The 20,134-nt window shown below is 48.2% G+C and overlaps 1 protein-coding gene across 3 annotated transcripts in view; it reads right to left on the bottom strand.

The window, feature by feature from the left end:
* Positions 1–20,134, bottom strand: part of tbc1d31 (TBC1 domain family, member 31) — a 70,741-nt gene that overhangs the window by 31,695 nt on the left and 18,912 nt on the right. For 2 of the 3 annotated variants that reach the window (XR_015756946.1, XM_043688667.2), the window contains exons 2-3: positions 3,314–3,460; positions 1,428–1,543 (exon numbers count right to left, since the gene is read on the bottom strand). Coding sequence is in view for 1 of the 3 variants with exons in the window: in XM_043688667.2 (XP_043544602.2) it covers positions 1,428–1,543; positions 3,314–3,460 (263 nt within the window). In the remaining 2 variants the exon portion in view is untranslated. Of the gene's footprint in view, positions 1–1,427; positions 1,544–3,313; positions 3,461–4,336; positions 4,463–20,134 lie in introns of all 3 variants that reach the window. The other variant, XM_087986207.1, reaches the window with a different exon arrangement.

Genomic DNA, 20,134 nt, shown 5'->3' with positions numbered 1-20,134 from the left:
ATGTAAAAATCCATTTGGTTCACTGATGTCCTTTTGAGAAGGAGATTTTCTTTCCTTATCTGATCTGGCTTACATGCAACTCCAGATCCTCATTAATGTGGATGATTCTTATCTGCACTTGAAATGGCCTGGCAAGTAATGCAATTCAAGGGCAATTAGGGATGGGCAATCAATTCTGGTCTTGCTGGTGCAACCCACATCCAATGAATGAGTGCGAGGGTTTTACTTAATCTGAGATCTCAGATTTAAATTTATTAAGTGATATAGTGTTCATTACAATAACATCTACTACATTTCTCTACATTATATAAAAACATGCAGTTGAAAATAAGATTAAACATTAATTTGCAAATAATTCATAACCTTAGTGCTTTCAGCATTTCCTGGCTCTTAATTAGGGAAATATTACTTTGTTGACAGGTTTAAAACTAATCTCTCTCCTTTGCAGTCTCTACTCTCCCCCAATTGAGTAGTCACTCTCCTATCCCTGCCTTTCTTCAAAGCATCTTCCCCCTCTCCTGGGCCCCTCTGCAGTCTCATTCCTTCCCCAATCCACTCATTTCAACCCCACTCTCACCATTGCAGCCCCACTCCTCTTCCCTTGCCCCTTCTTTCTTTCCCCTCAGCAGAACGTTCCCAGGACTCAGTTCCCCTGCAGGAAAGAGCTTCTGCCTCCTGCTGGCAATATTCTTCATTGGCAGCAAAAGAATTTCCTGACTACTCACTTATTTTCCTTTCTTTACTCCCTGCTCCTCCAATCACAGAGTGCTCCCCTCTCAGTATTACTTTTCTGTAATAGATTCACACGATTAGAGGAACAGGTCCTCAGAGATTCTGTCCATTCTACTCATGGGAAGACTTTTCTTTATGGGCGGCACGGTGGCACAGTGGTTAGCACTGCTGCCTCACAGCGCCAGAGACCCGGGTTCAATTCCCGCCTCAGGCGACTGACTGTGTGGAGTTTGCATGTTCTCCCCGTGTCTGCGTGGGTTTCCTCCGGGTGCTCCGGTTTCCTCCCACCATCCAAAGATGTGCAGGGTCAGGTGAATTGGCCATACTAAATTGCCCATAGTGTTAGGTAAGGGGTAAATGTAGGGGTATGGGTGGGTTTCGCTTCGGCGGGTCGGTGTGGACTTGTTGGGCCGAAGGGCCTGTTTCCACACTCTAATCTAATCTTTACTATGATTGAATATTGCTAGGCATTTTGGAGACTTCTGAAGCAAATTCAACCATTGCCTTGTGTATTTTGAGCACTATTCAATATACCTATATTGTTTTACTAATCGTTGTTTTACTAATTAATCTTCCCTGGCTATTTTATATGGTTCAATCTGAATGGTTGATCTTTAGCCATTGTTAAAACAGAAACTCTCCACAGGTAAAGCAATTACTTTATTCTCCAACAATTATTATTAACTTTATTGTACCTGTATCAAAACATTTTAAGGAGTAATCTGCCAGAGCAACCAAATATTCTGTCTTCCTTCGGAGATTGAAAGCCAATGCTGTACATGCCTGCCCTGTGCGCTGCACAAGTTTAAAGCTATGAAACAATAACAAACAATAATATTACTGTGAATAACCTCTCATAATGCTCATACAACATAATTTATTGATTTAATATAGTTGTGTCATTGACTAACAATTGAGTGTCATGAATTGGGGAACTTTGGAGTGGAATTGCTTGGAAACAAAAAACAAATAACAGTCATTCCTCCTCTATGAAGAATACATCATTACCTTCTTGCTTAAATCTAGTACCATATGCAAGTGACTCAGTCTACATTTAGTCAATGTGCTGAAATGATTATAACCAAACATCTATCCATTCCAAGCACCCATCACCCACAACCTCCTTCTATCAGCTAATCAATTTCAAAACCAAACTGCACTAAAGTTGTATCTTTACAGCCACCATTTATAACATTTTTGAAAAAAAAAGACATGACTATATCTGCATTTCATGGTCCAATAATGCCATGCTTTCTAACTTACATCACTGATGATTATACTTGCTCTTAACAGAACATCTGTATAGTTTGTATAATTTTGTAGAACTTCACAAAACTTATGTGAGATGCATCCAACTTTTGGTTTCTTCCCCAAAAAAACATCTTTATTCCTAGTTATTTAATTAACATTATGGGCAGATTTAATCATATTGATCAACTCATTGTTGACAAATGCCCCACAGCTCAGTGGAAAATGTTACTGCCTGGTGAAATAGTCTGCACACTGAGAAAACAGCAAGTTTTACCTCAGCACTGCAGCTATGATAGATAATTTCAATATCCAAGGATTATCGGAAGGGGCAGAGTAGAAGAAAGAAGAGAAAGTAGGCTGCTTGCAAAAAGATTTAAGAGAAAAGTCTCAAAATGATTTAATACTTCACATCACACTGCTGGCTAATCTACTGCTACATTCTTTTATTGAATTATAAAACATTCTTACTTTTATCTGGATAGTGTACTTCCCTTAATAGTTTTGGATCAAAAATGATCTAAAGGTTATTGGGATTACAACTTTCATTTATACAGCATCTTTAATGTTGTAAAATATTCCAAGGGACTTCACAGAAACAGAATTCAGTACACAGTCATGTAGGCAGCTATTAAGACAGTAACCAAAAATTAATGAAATAGGTCCTTTTCAAGCAGTTTCTTAAAAAGAAACAGCGAGGAAGAGATTTGATGAAGAAATTCCAGAGTCTAGAGGCTAAACAGCTAAAGGTAAGAATGCCACTGAATGGAGATGTAAACAAGGCAAGTATATATTAACATTGGGCACTTGTGGTGTTGTAATAGTGGCCCTACGTCTGAACCAGGAGGCATGAGTTCAAGTCCTATCTGATCCAGAGGTGTGTGAAAACATGTCTGAACAGATTGATTAAAAATATCTACAAAAATCTAATTCCACAGTTAGTTATTGGTTTGAGTCGCACTTTGGAATGTCTCGTACAATGATTATGCAAGCTGTCCCAGGTTTAAATCTGGACTTGACTTATTTATTGCCAACCGACTGTACAAGTGTTTGGTTATGTTTTGTAAAAGAACAAATCATTAAAATAGAGGTGGTAGTGGTTCAGGTTCACATTCTACCTGCTCCAGTGCTGAGTCACAACATGCCTGAATTGGTTGATTAAAAATATCTATAATACTATTACATGAATCTTGTGGTGCAATAGTGGTTTCCCTGCCTCTGGGTTAGAAGGTCTGGACTCAAGTTCTACCTGCCCTGGACATGTAACATAGTGTGTCTGAACTAGTTGAGAAGTCATTATCTGTGAATGTTAGCAAAGCAATCAGTGACTTACCTATTCCTGCTCAAGTCAAAGAGATAGATGTTGCCCTGGTGATCACCAGCAAGAAAAGCTTCTCCTACAGCATCAAATGCAACATGAAGAAATCGAATCGTCTTTGAGTGATAGCCCACCGCACTATGAGTAACATTAACTATGATGCTGCCCAAAAACAGAGAGATATGGATTTTAAAAAGTTGAAAAAAAACTATCAAAATCACAATATTTTTAACATTCTTACAGCTATGAGCAGCAAATTGTTTTCAGCTGACCATATGAACTATTGGGACAAATCTGACATTTCTGCGTATTTCCTTTATTCAGTGAAACTTCAGCAAACCAGGTCTGCTCCCATCATTAATTTTAAGATTCCACAATTATCAGGACCAATCTGAACACCACTGACTCATTTCCAATGAAACAGTCATAAAGTCAAGAGATGTACAGCAGGGAAACCGACCCTTTGGTCCAACTTGTCCAAGCCGATCAGATATCCTAAACTAATCTAGTCCCATTTGCCAGCACTTGGCCCATATCCCTCTCAACCCTTCCTATTCATATACCCATCCAGATGCCTTTTAGATGTTGTAATTGTACCAGCCTCCACCACTTCCTCTGGCAGCTTATTCTAGGCATGCACCACCCTTTGTGTGAAAAAGTTGTCCCTTAGATTACTTTTAAATTGTTCCCCTTTCACCCGAAACCTATGCCCTTTCGTCCTGGCTCCAGGGAAAACAGCCCCAGCCTATGCAGTCTCTCCCTGTAGCTCAAACCTTCCAACCCTGACAAAATCCTTGTGAATCTTTTCTGAACTCTTTCAAGTTTCACACCATCCTTCTGACAGGATGGAGACCAGAATTGCACACAATATTCCAAAATTGGCTGAACCAATGTCTGGTACAGCCGCAACATGACCTCCCAACTCCTCTACTCAATGCTCTGACCAATAAAGGAAAGCATACCAAATGCCTTCTTCACTATCTTATCTACCCGCGACTCCATTTTCAAGTCAACAAAACTTTTAGAAATTAAGAGTACCATCACACAGGTGTTATCCTAATTGAAAGTTTTCTTGGTCAACATTTCATTTCTTTTGGGTGGGGAGAATATATACTCTACCATTGCATGGAAAAGGAGGAAGAACAGGACACAGACATGGGATCACTATTAGAAAAATGAAAGGGGAGTTTTCAGAATATTAGAACATAAAATATGTCAAGACATGTAAACATTTAGTCAAATAATACATACAATTTAACAGATTTGGATAAGTGTCTCTAATACATGATTAACAGACACAGAGAAAGGGCATGAGCTGCAGCTGAAAATTAGATTACATTCTAGAAAGTGTTAAATTATAGTAAAATTTGGAAATGGTATAGAAAAGATTTACCAGGATGTTGCCTGGTTATTATCTATAAGGAGACACTGGACAAACTTGGTTTGTTTTCACTTGAGTGTCAGAATCTAAATGGTAACCTAATAGATTTTACAAAATTATGAGATGCATGGATAGAATGGATCGTCAGAATCTTTTTAGGCAAAAGTGAGGGCTGCAGATGCTGGAGATTATAGTCAAGAGAGTGGTGCTGGAAAAGCCAGTAGGTCAGGTAGCATCTGAGGAGCAAGAAAGTCGACATTTCAGGCAAAAGTCCTCCATCAGGAATGAGGCTGGGAAGATAGCTGAGAGTACAATAGATGGATGGAGGTTGGAGTAAAAGTGATAGGTCGGAGGGGAGGGTGGAGTGGATAGGTGGGAAGGAAGATGGACAGGTGGGACAGGTCATGAGGGCGGTGCTGAGCTGGAAGGTTGGATAAGATGAGGGGGAGGGGGAATGAGGAAACTGGTGAAATCCACTTTGATGCCATGGGGTTGGAAGGTCCCGAAGCGGAAGATGAGGCTTTCTTCCTCCAGGCATCGGGTGGTAAGGGAGTGGCGATGGAGGTCCTGCATGCCCTCTGTGAAGTGGGAAAGGGAGTTGATGTGTTCGGCCATGGGGCAGTGGGGTTGGTTGGTGCAAGTGTCCCGGAGGTGTTCTCTGAAGCGCTCTGCGAGTAGGCTTTTTCCCCAGGGTAGAAACATTAATTACTAGGTCACATAAGTTTAAGGTTAAAAGGGGAAAGTTTAAAGGAGGGAAATGAAAGGCATTTTTAATTTTTTACACAGAGAGTGGTACCTGCCTGGAAACTGCTACCAGAGGAGATTGAGGAAGCAGATACAACAGCAATTTTTAAGGAACTCCTCAATAAATACATATAGGTAGGGAATTGAGGGATATAGACGACAAAAGGCTTTCAGTTTAGAAAGGCATCATGTGTCAGCACAGACTTTGTAGGCCAAAGGGCATATTCCTGTACTATACTTTGCAGGACTTGAATTATAGAACAGTATAGAACAGACCTTTCAGCCCATTGAGCATGTACAGTTAAAACTACGCTAAGTTAATACTATGCCCAATTCCAGCACAAGGTCCATAGCCTTGAATATTATGACATTTTGAATTCTCATCCAAATACTTTTTTAAAGCTGAGGTTACCTCCCAGGCAATGCATTCCAGACCCCAATACCCTCAAGGTGAAATAGTATTGACTGAAATCCCTCCTAAATCTCTTGCATTCGATATTATAATTGTGCCCCTTTGTTATTGAGCCTTCAACTAAAGGGGAATATAGCTGCTTTCTTAATTATTTATCATTTATTTATCATTCTCCCCCACCCCCCCTAACCACCACTGCAAGCTTATCTACATTGTTCAAGGTATATAAACAACAACGGACCCAGCACTGATCCCTTTGACACATCATTGGGCACCAGCTTCCCATCAAACAAACAGCCTTCTACCAGCATGCTGTATCCTGCCACTAAGCAAATTTTAGATTCAACTTATAAGGTTACTCTGAGTCACATGTACTTTCCAGCTCTTTATCAGTCTCCCATGTGGGACCTGGTTAAAGACCTTGCTGACTTGGTATGCCATATTCTGACAAAATCGTCTGTTAACTAAACATGTTGAAATCTCAAGAACTGGAGACATCTCAACATAGATTATTTTAACACCTACATCTTCATGAGGCGGTGAATAGAAAAGTTGATTTTTATTAAGCAATTCTAGCAACAGACTTACGTGGCTTGATACTGTTTACCAGCAAAATGTTGGATATCAAAGTTTAACTAATTTGAGGGGCATTGCAACAAGATTGAAATAGTAATTTAAAAACAATAGCGTTATACAGGCTGTTTCAAAAATTTACCATCTTAGAGGGAAAAATTTTAGAAACATTGCTGAAGCCTTAAAATCGTGCAAACATCATTGACAGAAAGGGTGGGACTGAGGCATGTGATTTACATTATACATAACAAATTAATAAAAGAAATGGCATCTACATTTTAAACAAAAGCTGTGCAGTTAAGCAGTCTGCTAAATCTATTATTACAAAATTGTTAAAACCTGCTGGTTCACTCCATGGGTTGAGGATAGAGAAAGGTCATGGAAGGCTCTGGTTTGATATCTCTGTTAAATGAGCTGATCCTCATTGGGACCTTGGTGAGACACAAACTGTCATTTCTTGGTCTACAGGATGTATAGGAGGAAGAAGGATGAATCAAGCAGGGCTCTCCTTTCTGAATTCAACCTACGATTTAGCATCGTATGGTTTAAATACATTGGCGCTAAGTGACAGAACACACCATTGGAGCTGAGGCTGCCAGTCTGAATGTACCCGTTCGGGGAATTTCATAGCATGGGACCATTATCTGTGGAACTATTAACAGTGAGGTCCTGGAGCTACTTGGGAGGGAGGGAGAAAGAAGGGGACAAAGTAATGTGATGGAAATGTGTTGCTGGAAAAGCGCAGCAGGTCAGGCAGCATCTAGGAGAATCGACGTTTCGGTCGTTAGCCCTTCTTCAGGAATGGGAGAAAGAGAGCTTCTTCAAGGAAGGCATCCTTGTAAGAGGATTCGCAATAGGCTGAAATCTTTGAGGAGAAGGTGAGGTCTGCAGATGCTGGAGGGAGAAAGAGAGCTTCTTCAAGGAAGGCATCCTTGTAAGAGGATTCGCAGTAGGTTGAAATCTACCTCCAGCATCTGCAGACCTCACTTTCTCCTCAAAGATTTCAACCTACTGCGAATCCTCTTACAAGGATGCCTTCCTTGACAAAGTAATGTGCCACTGACTGGGTCAGGGGGGCATTCCAAGCACTGCACTGAGGCCTGTCACAATCAGAATGGGAGATGGGGACGTCTCAAACATGGCATTGATGCCTTCCTTCGTTCAACAGGAGAGAGAGATCCCACACACTGCACTGCTGCCTGCCACAGTCAAACAGAAGGGAGAGATCCCACACACTGCACTGATGCCGGCCACAATCAAACAGGAGAGAGAGATCCCACACACTGCACTGATGCCTGCCATAGTTAAACAGGAGAGAGGGAGACTCCACACACTGCACTGATGCCTGTCAGTCAAACATGAGGGAGAGATCCCACACACTGCACTGATGCCTGTCACAGTCAAACAGGAGAGAGAAATCCCACACACTGCACTGATGCCTGCCATAGTTAAACAGGAGAGAGAGATCCCATACACTGCACTGATGTCTGTCACAGTCAAACAGGAAGGAGAGACCCCACACACTGCACTGATGCCTGTCACAGTCAAACAGGAGAGACAGATCCCACACACTGCACTGATGCCTGTCATAGTCAAACAGGAGAGACAGATCTCACACACTGCACTGATGCCTGTCACAGACAAACAGGAGAGACAGATCCCACACACTGCACTGATGTCTGTCACAATCAAACAGGAAGGAGAGACCCCACACACTGCACTTATGCCTGTCACAGTCAAATAGGAGAGAGAGATCCCACACACTGCACTGATGCCTGTCATAGTCAAACAGTAGAGAGAGATCCCACACACTGCACTGATGCCTGTCACAGACAAACAGGAGAGAGAGATCCCACACACTGCACTATGCCTGTCACAGTCAAACAGGAGGGAGAGATCCCACACACTGTACTGATGTCTGTCACAGTCAAACAGGAGAGAGAGATCCCACACACTGCACTGATGCCTGTCACAGACAAACAGGAGAGAGAGATCCCACACACTGCACTGATGCCTGTCACAGACAAACAGGAGAGAGAGATCCCACACACTGCACTGATGCCTGTCACAGTCAAACAGGAGAGAGAGATCCCACACACTGCACTGCTGCCTGCCACAGTCAAACAGGAGGGAGAGATCCCACACACTGCACTGATGCCTATCACAATCAAACAGTCGGGAGAGATTCCACACACTGCACTGATGCCAATCACAGTCAAACAGGAGAGGGAGATTGCACACATGGCACTGATGCCTGTCACAGTCAAACGAGGGAGAGAGAGATCCCACAGACTACACTGATGCCTGCCACAGTCAAACAGGAGGGACAGGTCCCACACACTGCACTGATGCCTGTCACAGTCAAACAGGAGGGAGATATCCCACACACTGCACTGATGCCTGTCACAGTCAAACAGGAGGGAGAGATCCCACACACTGCACTGATGCCTGTCACAGTCAAACAGGACGGAGAGATCCCACACAATGCACTGATGTCTGTCACAGTCAAACAGGAAGGAGAGACCCCACACATTGCACTGATGCCTGTCACAGTCAAACAGGAGAGAGAGATCCCACACACTGCACTGCTGTCTGCCACAGTCAAACAGGAGAGAGAGACTCCACACACTGCACGGATGCCTGTCACAGTCAAACAGGAGAGAGAGATCCCACACACTGCAGTGATGCCTGTCACAGTCAAACAAAGGAGAGACAGATCCCACACACTGCACTGATGCCTATCACAGTCAAACAGGAGGGAGAGATCCCACACACTGCACTGATGCCTGTCACAGTCAAACAAAGGAGAGACAGATCCCACACACTGCACTGATGCCTGCTACAGTCAAACAGGAGAGAGAGAGCCCACACACTGCACTGCTGCCTGCCACAGTCAAACAGGAGAGAGAGATCCCACACACTGCTCTGATGCCTGCCACAGTCAAACAGGAGAGAGAGGTCCCACACACTGCTCTGATGCCTGCCACAGTCAAACAGGAGGGAGAGATCCCACACACTGCACTGATGCCTGCCACAGTCAAACAGGAGAGAGAGAGTCCACACACTGCACTGCTGCCTGCCACAGTCAAACAGGAGGGACAGATCCCACACACTGCACTGATGCCTGCCACAGACAAACAGGAGAGAGAGATCCCACACACTGCACTGATGTCTGTCACAGTCAAACAGGAAGGAGAGATCCCACACACTGCACTGATGCCTGTCACAGACAAACAGGAGAGAGAGATCCCACACACTGCACTGATGCCTGTCACAGTCAAACAGGAGAGAGAGATCCCACACACTGCACTGATGCCTGTCACAGTCAAACAGGAGAGAGAGATCCCACACACTGCACTGATGCCTGTCACAATCAAACAGGAGGGAGAGATCCCACACAATGCACTGACGCCTATCACAGTCAAACAGGAGGGAGAGATTCCAAACACCGCACTGATGCCAATCACAGTCAAACAGGAGAGGGTGATTGCACACATGGCACTGATGCCTGTCACAGTGAAACGAGGGAGAGAGAGATCCCACAGACTACACTGATGCCTGCCACAGTCAAACAGGAGGGACAGGTCCCACACACTGCACTGACGCCTGTCACAGTCAAACAGGAGGGAGATATCCCACACACTGCACTGATGCCTGTCACAGTCAAACAGGAGGGAGAGATCCCACACACTGCACTGATGCCTGTCACAGTCAAACAGGACAGAGAGATCCCACACAATGCACTGACGCCTATCACAGTCAAACAGGAGGGAGAGATTCCACACACTGCACTGATGCCTATCACAGTAAAACAAGGGAGAGAGAGATCCCACAGACTGCACTACTGCCTGCCACAGTCAAACAGGAGGGAGAGATCCCATACACTGCACTGATGCCTGTCACAGTCAAACAGGAGAGAGAGATATCCCACACACTGCACTGATGCCCGCCACAGTCAAACAGGAGAGAGAGATCCCACACACTGCACTGATGCCTGCCACAGTCAAACAGGAGAGAGAGATGCCACACACTGCACTGATGCTTATCACAGTCAAACAGGAGGGAGAGATCCCACACACTGCACTGATGCCTGCCACAGTCAAACAGGAGAGAGAGACTCCACACACTGCATGGATGCCTGTCACAGTCAAACAGGAGAGAGAGATCCCACACACTGCACTGATGCCTATCACAGTCAAACAGGAGGGAAAGATCCCACACACTGCACTGATGCCTATCACAGTCAAACAGGAGGGAAAGATCCCACACACTGCACTGATGCCTGTCACAGTCAAACAAAGGAGAGACAGATGCCACACACTGCACTGATGCCTGCCACAGTCAAACAGGAGGGAGTGATCCCACACACTGCACTGAGGCCTGCTACAGTCAAACAGGAGAGAGAGATCCCACACACTGCACTGCTGCCTGCCACAGTCAAACAGGAGGGAGAGATCCCACACACTGCACTGATGCCTGCCACAGTCAAACAGGAGGGACAGATCCCACACACTGCACTGATGCCTGCCACAGTCAAACAGGAGAGAGAGATCCCACACACTGCACTGCTGCCTGCCACAGTCAAACATGAGGGACAGATCCCACACACTGCACTGATGCCTGCCACAGTCAAACAGGAGAGAGAGATCCCACACACTGCACTGATGCCTGCCACAGTCAAACAGGAGGGACAGATCCCACACACTGCACTGATGCCTGCCACAGTCAAACAGGAGAGAGAGATCCCACACACTGCACTGATGCCTGTCACAGTCAAACAGGAGAGAGAGATCCCACACAGTGCACTGATGCCTGCCACAGTCAAACAGGAGAGACAGATCCCACACACTGCTCTGATGCCTGCCACAGTCAAACAGGAGGGAGAGATCCCACACACTGCACTGATGCCTGCCACAGTCAAACAGGAAGGAGAGATTCCACACACTGCACTGATGCCTGTCACAGTCAAACAGGAGAGAGAGATCCCACACAATGCACTGATGCCTATCACAGTCAAACAGGAGGGAGAGATCCCACACACTGCACTGCTGCCTGCCACAGTCAAATAGGAGAGAGAGATCCCACACAATGCACTGACGCCTATCACAGTCAAACAGGAGCGACAGATCCCACACACTGCACTGATGCCTGTCACAGTCAAACAGGAGAGAGAGATCCCACACAATGCACTGAAGCCTATCACAGTCAAACAGGAGGGACAGATCCCACACACTGCACTGACGCCTATCACAGTCAAACAGGAGAGAGAGATACCACACACTGCACTGATGCCCGCCACAGTCAAACAGGAGAAAGAGATCCCACACACTGCACTGATCCCTGCCACAGTCAAACAGGAGAGAGAGAGATCCCACACACTGCACTGATGCCTATCACAGTCAAACAGGAGGGAGAGATCCCACACACTGGGATCCTGTTTAAGGGCGGCATGGCGGCACAGTGGTTAGCACTGCTGCCTCACAGCGCCAGAGCCAGAGACCCGGGTTCAATTCCCGACTCAGGCGACTGTGTGGAGTTTGCACATTCTCCCCGTGTCTGCGTGGGTTTCCTCCGTGTACTCCGTTTCCTCCCACAGTCCAAAGATGTGCAGGTCAGGTGAATTGGCCATGCTAAATTGCCCGTAGTGTTAGGAAAAGGGGTAAATGTAGGGGAATGGGCGGGTTACGCTTCGGCGGGTCGGTATGGACTTGTTGGGCCGAAGGGCCTGTTTCCACACTGTAAGTAATCTAATCTAATCTAATCTAATCTAATCTAATCTAATCTAATCTAATCTAAACACTGCACTGATGCCTATCACAGTCAAACAGGAGGGACAGATCCCACACAGTGCACTGATGCCTATCACTGTCAAATAGGAGAGAGAGATCCCACACACTGCACTGATGCCTGTCACAGTCAAACAGGAGAGAGAGATCCCACACACTGCACTGATGCCTGCCACAGTCAAACAGGAGAGAGAGATCCCACACACTGCAGTGATGCCTATCACTGTCAAATAGGAGAGAGAGATCCCACACATTGCACTGAAGTCCGTCACAGTCAAACAGGAGGGACTGATCTCACACACTGCACTGATGCCTGCCACAGTCAAACAGGAGAGAGAGATCGCACACACTGCACTGATGACTGCCACAGTCAAACAGGAGAGAGAGATCCCACACACTGCACTGATGCCTGCCACAGTCAAACAGGAGAGAGCGATCCCACACACTGCACTGATGCCTGCCACAGTCAAACAGGAGAGAGAGATCCCACATACTGCACTGATGCCTGCCACAGTCAAACAGGAGAGAGAGAACGCACACACTGCACTGATGCCTGCCACAGTCAAACAGGAGAGAGAGAGCCCACCCACTGCACTGCTGCCTGCCACAGTCAAACAGGAGGGAGAGATCCCACACAGTGCACTGATGCCTGTCACAGTCAAACAGGAGGGAGAGGTCCCACACACTGCACTGATGCCTGTCACAGACAAACAGGAGGGACAGATCCCACACACTGCACTGATGCCGATCACAGTCAAACAGGAGAGAGAGATCCCACACACTGCACTGATGCCTGCCACAGTCAAACAAAGGAGAGAGAGATCCCACACACTGCACTGATGCCTGCCACAGTCAAACAGGAGGGAGAGATCCCACACACTGCACTGATGCCTGCCACAGTCAAACAGGAGAGAGAGAGTCCACACACTGCACTGCTGCCTGCCACAGTCAAACAGGAGGGACAGATCCCACACACTGCACTGATGCCTGCCACAGACAAACAGGAGAGAGAGATCCCACACACTGCACTGATGTCTGTCACAGTCAAACAGGAAGGAGAGATCCCACACACTGCACTGATGCCTGTCACAGACAAACAGGAGAGAGAGATCCCACACACTGCACTGATGCCTGTCACAGTCAAACAGGAGAGAGAGATCCAACACAATGCACTGATGCCTGTCACAGTCAAACAGGAGAGAGAGATCCCACACACTGCACTGATGCCTGTCACAGTCAAACAGGAGAGAGAGATCCCACACACTGCACTGATGCCTGTCACAATCAAACAGGAGGGAGAGATCCCACACAATGCACTGACGCCTATCACAGTCAAACAGGAGGGAGAGATTCCAAACACCGCATTGATGCCAATCACAGTCAAACAGGAGAGGGTGATTGCACACATGGCACTGATGCCTGTCACAGTGAAACGAGGGAGAGAGAGATCCCACAGACTACACTGATGCCTGCCACAGTCAAACAGGAGGGACAGGTCCCACACACTGCACTGACGCCTGTCACAGTCAAACAGGAGGGAGATATCCCACACACTGCACTGATGCCTGTCACAGTCAAACAGGAGGGAGAGATCCCACACACTGCACTGATGCCTGTCACAGTCAAACAGGACAGAGAGATCCCACACAATGCACTGACGCCTATCACAGTCAAACAGGAGGGAGAGATTCCACACACTGCACTGATGCCTATCACAGTAAAACAAGGGAGAGAGAGATCCCACAGACTGCACTACTGCCTGCCACAGTCAAACAGGAGGGAGAGATCCCATACACTGCACTGATGCCTGTCACAGTCAAACAGGAGAGAGAGATATCCCACACACTGCACTGATGCCCGCCACAGTCAAACAGGAGAGAGAGATCCCACACACTGCACTGATGCCTGTCACAGTCAAACAGGACAGAGAGATCCCACACAATGCACTGACGCCTATCACAGTCAAACAGGAGGGAGAGATTCCACACACTGCACTGATGCCTATCACAGTAAAACAAGGGAGAGAGAGATCCCACAGACTGCACTACTGCCTGCCACAGTCAAACAGGAGGGAGAGATCCCATACACTGCACTGATGCCTGTTACAGTCAAACAGGAGAGAGAGATATCCCACACACTGCACTGATGCCCGCCACAGTCAAACAGGAGAGAGAGATCCCACACACTGCACTGATGCCTGCCACAGTCAAACAGGAGAGAGAGATGCCACACACTGCACTGATGCCTATCACAGTCAAACAGGAGGGAAAGATCCCACACACTGCACTGATGCCTATCACAGTCAAACAGGAGGGAAAGATCCCACACACTGCACTGATGCCTGTCACAGTCAAACAAAGGAGAGACAGATGCCACACACTGCACTGATGCCTGCCACAGTCAAACAGGAGGGAGTGATCCCACACACTGCACTGAGGCCTGCCACAGTCAAACAGGAGAGAGAGATCCCACACACTGCACTGCTGCCTGCCACAGTCAAACAGGAGAGAGAGATCCCACACACTGCACTGATGCCTGCCACAGTCAAACAGGAGGGACAGATCCCACACACTGCACTGATGCCTGCCACAGTCAAACAGGAGGGAGAGATCCCACACACTGCACTGATGCCTGCCACAGTCAAACAGGAGAGAGAGATCCCACACACTGCACTGCTGCCTGCCACAGTCAAACAGGAGAGAGAGATCCCACACACTGCACTGATGCCTGCCACAGTCAAACAGGAGGGACAGATCCCACACACTGCACTGATGCCTGCCACAGTCAAACAGGAGGGAGAGATCCCACACACTGCACTGATGCCTGCCACAGTCAAACAGGAGAGAGAGATCCCACACACTGCACTGCTGCCTGCCACAGTCAAACAGGAGAGAGAGATCCCACACACTGCACTGATGCCTGCCACAGTCAAACAGGAGGGACAGATCCCACACACTGCACTGATGCCTGCCACAGTCAAACAGGAGAGAGAGATCCCACAAACTGCACTGATGCCTGTCACAGTCAAACAGGAGAGAGAGATCCCACACAGTGCACTGATGCCTGCCACAGTCAAACAGGAGAGACAGATCCCACACACTGCTCTGATGCCTGCCACAGTCAAACAGGAAGGAGAGATCCCACACACTGCACTGATGCCTGCCACAGTCAAACAGGAAGGAGAGATTCCACACACTGCACTGATGCCTGTCACAGTCAAACAGGAGAGAGAGATCCCACACAATGCACTGATGCCTATCACAGTCAAACAGGAGGGAGAGATCCCACACACTGCACTGCTGCCTGCCACAGTCAAATAGGAGAGAGAGATCCCACACAATGCACTGACGCCTATCACAGTCAAACAGGAGCGACAGATCCCACACACTGCACTGATGCCTGTCACAGTCAAACAGGAGAGAGAGATCCCACACAATGCACTGAAGCCTATCACAGTCAAACAGGAGGGACAGATCCCACACACTGCACTGACGCCTATCACAGTCAAACAGGAGAGAGAGATACCACACACTGCACTGATGCCCGCCACAGTCAAACAGGAGAAAGAGATCCCACACACTGCACTGATGCCTATCACAGTCAAACAGGAGGGAGAGATCCCACACACTGGGATCCTGTTTAAGGGCGGCATGGCGGCACAGTGGTTAGCACTGCTGCCTCACAGCGCCAGAGCCAGAGACCCGGGTTCAATTCCCGACTCAGGCGACTGTGTGGAGTTTGCACATTCTCCCCGTGTCTGCGTGGGTTTCCTCCGTGTACTCCGTTTCCTCCCACAGTCCAAAGATGTGCAGGTCAGGTGAATTGGCCTGCTAAATTGCCCGTAGTGTTAGGAAAAGGGGTAAATGTAGGGGAATGGGCGGGTTACGCCTCGGCGGGTCGGTATGGACTTGTTGGGCCGAAGGGCCTGTTTCCACACTGTAAGTAATCTAATCTAATCTAATCTAATCTAATCTAATCTAAACACTGCACTGATGCCTATCACAGTCAAACAGGAGGGACAGATCCCACACAGTGCACTGATGCCTATCACTGTCAAATAGGAGAGAGAGATCCCACACACTGCACTGATGCCTGTCACAGTCAAACAGGAGAGAGAGATCCCACACACTGCACTGATGCCTGCCACAGTCAAACAGGAGAGAGAGATCCCACACACTGCAGTGATGCCTATCACTGTCAAATAGGAGAGAGAGATCCCACACACTGCACTGAAGTCCGTCACAGTCAAACAGGAGGGACTGATCTCACACACTGCACTGATGCCTGCCACAGTCAAACAGGAGAGAGAGATCGCACACACTGCACTGATGACTGCCACAGTCAAACAGGAGAGAGAGATCCCACACACTGCACTGATGCCTGCCACAGTCAAACAGGAGAGAGCGATCCCACACACTGCACTGATGCCTGCCACAGTCAAACAGGAGAGAGAGATCCCACATACTGCACTGATGCCTGCCACAGTCAAACAGGAGAGAGAGAACGCACACACTGCACTGATGCCTGCCACAGTCAAACAGGAGAGAGAGAGCCCACCCACTGCACTGCTGCCTGCCACAGTCAAACAGGAGGGAGAGATCCCACCCACTGCACTGCTGCCTGCCACAGTCAAACAGGAGGGAGAGATCCCACACAGTGCACTGATGCCTGTCACAGTCAAACAGGAGGGAGAGGTCCCACACACTGCACTGATGCCTGTCACAGACAAACAGGAGGGACAGATCCCACACACTGCACTGATGCCGATCACAGTCAAACAGGAGAGAGAGATCCCACACACTGCACTGATGCCTGCCACAGTCAAACAAAGGAGAGAGAGATCCCACACACTGCACTGATGCCTGCCACAGTCAAACAGGAGGGAGTGATCCCACACACTGCACTGATGCCTGCTACAGTCAAACAGGAGAGAGAGATCCCACACACTGCACTGCTGCCTGCCACAGTCAAACAGGAGGGACAGATCCCACACACTGCACTGATGCCTGTCACAGTCAAACAGGAGGGACAGATCCCACACACTGCACTGCTGCCTGCCACAGTAAAACAGGAGGGAGAGATCCCACACACTGCACTGATGCCTGCTACAGTCAAACAGGAGAGAGAGATCCCACACACTGCACTGCTGCCTGCCACAGTCAAACAGGAGGGACTGATTCCACACACTGCACTGATGCCTGTCACAGTCAAACAGAAGAGAGAGATCCCACACACTGCACTGATGCCTGCCACAGTCAAACAGGAGAGCGAGATCCCACACACTGCACTGATGCCTGTCACAGACAAACAAGGGAGAGAGATCCCACACACTGCACTGATGCCTGCCACAGTCAAACAGGAGGGAGAGATCCCACACACTGCACTGATGCCTGCTACAGTCAAACAGGAGAGAGAGATCCCACACACTGCACTGATGCCTGTCACAGACAAACAAGGGAGAGAGAGATCCCACGCACTGCACTGATGCCTGTCACAGTCAAACAGGAGAGAGAGATCCCACACACTGCACTGATGCCTGCCACAGTCAAATAGGAGAGAGAGATCCCACACAATGCACTGACGCCTATCACAGTCAAACAGGAGCGACAGATCCCACACACTGCACTGATGCCTGTCACAGTCAAACAGGAGAGAGAGATCCCACACAATGCACTGAAGCCTATCACAGTCAAACAGGAGGGACAGATCCCACACACTGCACTGACGCCTATCACAGTCAAACAGGAGGGAGAGATTCCACACACTGCACTGATGCCTATCACAGTAAAACAAGGGAGAGAGAGATACCACACACTGCACTGATGCCTATCACAGTCAAACAGGAGAGAGAGATCCCACACACTGCACTGATCCCTGCCACAGTCAAACAGGAGAGAGAGATCCCACACACTGCACTGATGCCTATCACAGTCAAACAGGAGGGAGAGATCCCACACACTGGGATCCTGTTTGAGGGCGGCATGGCGGCACAGTGGTTAGCACTGCTGCCTCACAGCGCCAGAGACAGAGACCCGGGTTCAATTCCCGACTCAGGCCACTGTGTGGAGTTTGCACATTCTCCCCTTGTCTGCGTGGGTTTCCTCCATGTACTCCGGTTTCCTCCCACAGTCCAAAGATGTGCAGGTCAGGTGAATTGGCCTGCTAAATTGCCCGTAGTGTTAGGAAAAGGGGTAAATGTAGGGGAATGGGCGGGTTACGCTTCGGCGGGTCGGTATGGACTTGTTGGGCCGAAGGGCCTGTTTCCACACTGTAAGTAATCTAATCTAATCTAATCTAATCTAATCTAAACACTGCACTGATGCCTATCACAGTCAAACAGGAGGGACAGATCCCACACAGTGCACTGATGCCTATCACTGTCAAATAGGAGAGAGAGATCCCACACACTGCACTGATGCCTGTCACAGTCAAACAGGAGAGAGAGATCCCACACACTGCACTGATGCCTGCCACAGTCAAACAGGAGAGAGAGATCCCACACACTGCAGTGATGCCTATCACTGTCAAATAGGAGAGAGAGATCCCACACACTGCACTGAAGTCTGTCACAGTCAAACAGGAGGGACTGATCTCACACACTGCACTGATGCCTGCCACAGTCAAACAGGAGAGAGAGATCGCACACACTGCACTGATGACTGCCACAGTCAAACAGGAGAGAGAGATCCCACACACTGCACTGATGCCTGCCACAGTCAAACAGGAGAGAGCAATCCCACACACTGCACTGATGCCTGCCACAGTCAAACAGGAGAGAGAGATCCCACACACTGCACTGATGCCTGTCACAGTCAAACAGGAGAGAGAGATCCCACACACTGCACTGATGCCTGCCACAGTCAAACAGGAGAGAGAGATCCCACACACTGCAGTGATGCCTATCACTGTCAAATAGGAGAGAGAGATCCCACACACTGCACTGAAGTCTGTCACAGTCAAACAGGAGGGACTGATCTCACACACTGCACTGATGCCTGCCACAGTCAAACAGGAGAGAGAGATCGCACACACTGCACTGATGACTGCCACAGTCAAACAGGAGAGAGAGATCCCACACACTGCACTGATGCCTGCCACAGTCAAACAGGAGAGAGCAATCCCACACACTGCACTGATGCCTGCCACAGTCAAACAGGAGAGAGAGATCCCACATACTGCACTGATGCCTGCCACAGTCAAACAGGAGAGAGAGAACGCACACACTGCACTGATGCCTGCCACAGTCAAACAGGAGAGAGAGAGCCCACCCACTGCACTGCTGCCTGCCACAGTCAAACAGGAGGGAGAGATCCCACCCACTGCACTGCTGCCTGCCACAGTCAAACAGGAGGGAGAGATCCCACACAGTGCACTGATGCCTGTCACAGTCAAACAGGAGGGAGAGGTCCCACACACTGCACTGATGCCTGTCACAGACAAACAGGAGGGACAGATCCCACACACTGCACTGATGCCGATCACAGTCAAACAGGAGAGAGAGATCCCACACACAGCACTGATGCCTGCCACAGTCAAACAAAGGAGAGAGAGATCCCACACACTGCACTGATGCCTATCACAGTCAAACAGGAGGGACAGATCCCACACACTGCACTGATGCCTGCTACAGTCAAACAGGAGAGAGAGATCCCACACACTGCACTGCTGCCTGCCACAGTCAAACAGGAGGGACAGATCCCACACACTGCACTGATGCCTGTCACAGTCAAACAGGAGGGACAGATCCCACACACTGCACTGCTGCCTGCCACAGTAAAACAGGAGGGAGAGATCCCACACACTGCACTGATGCCTGCTACAGTCAAACAGGAGAGAGAGATCCCATACACTGCACTGCTGCCTGCCACAGTCAAACAGGAGGGACTGATTCCACACACTGCACTGATGCCTGTAACAGTCAAACAGAAGAGAGAGATCCC

This window comes from Chiloscyllium plagiosum, unplaced genomic scaffold, assembly GCF_037043375.1.
Source record: "Chiloscyllium plagiosum isolate Xiang-an unplaced genomic scaffold, Cpla_swu_hap1 HiC_scaffold_4, whole genome shotgun sequence".
Classification (NCBI taxonomy): domain Eukaryota; kingdom Metazoa; phylum Chordata; class Chondrichthyes; order Orectolobiformes; family Hemiscylliidae; genus Chiloscyllium; species Chiloscyllium plagiosum.
Note: the sequence above shows the minus strand (reverse complement) of the source record. Positions and strands in the feature narration are given on the sequence as shown.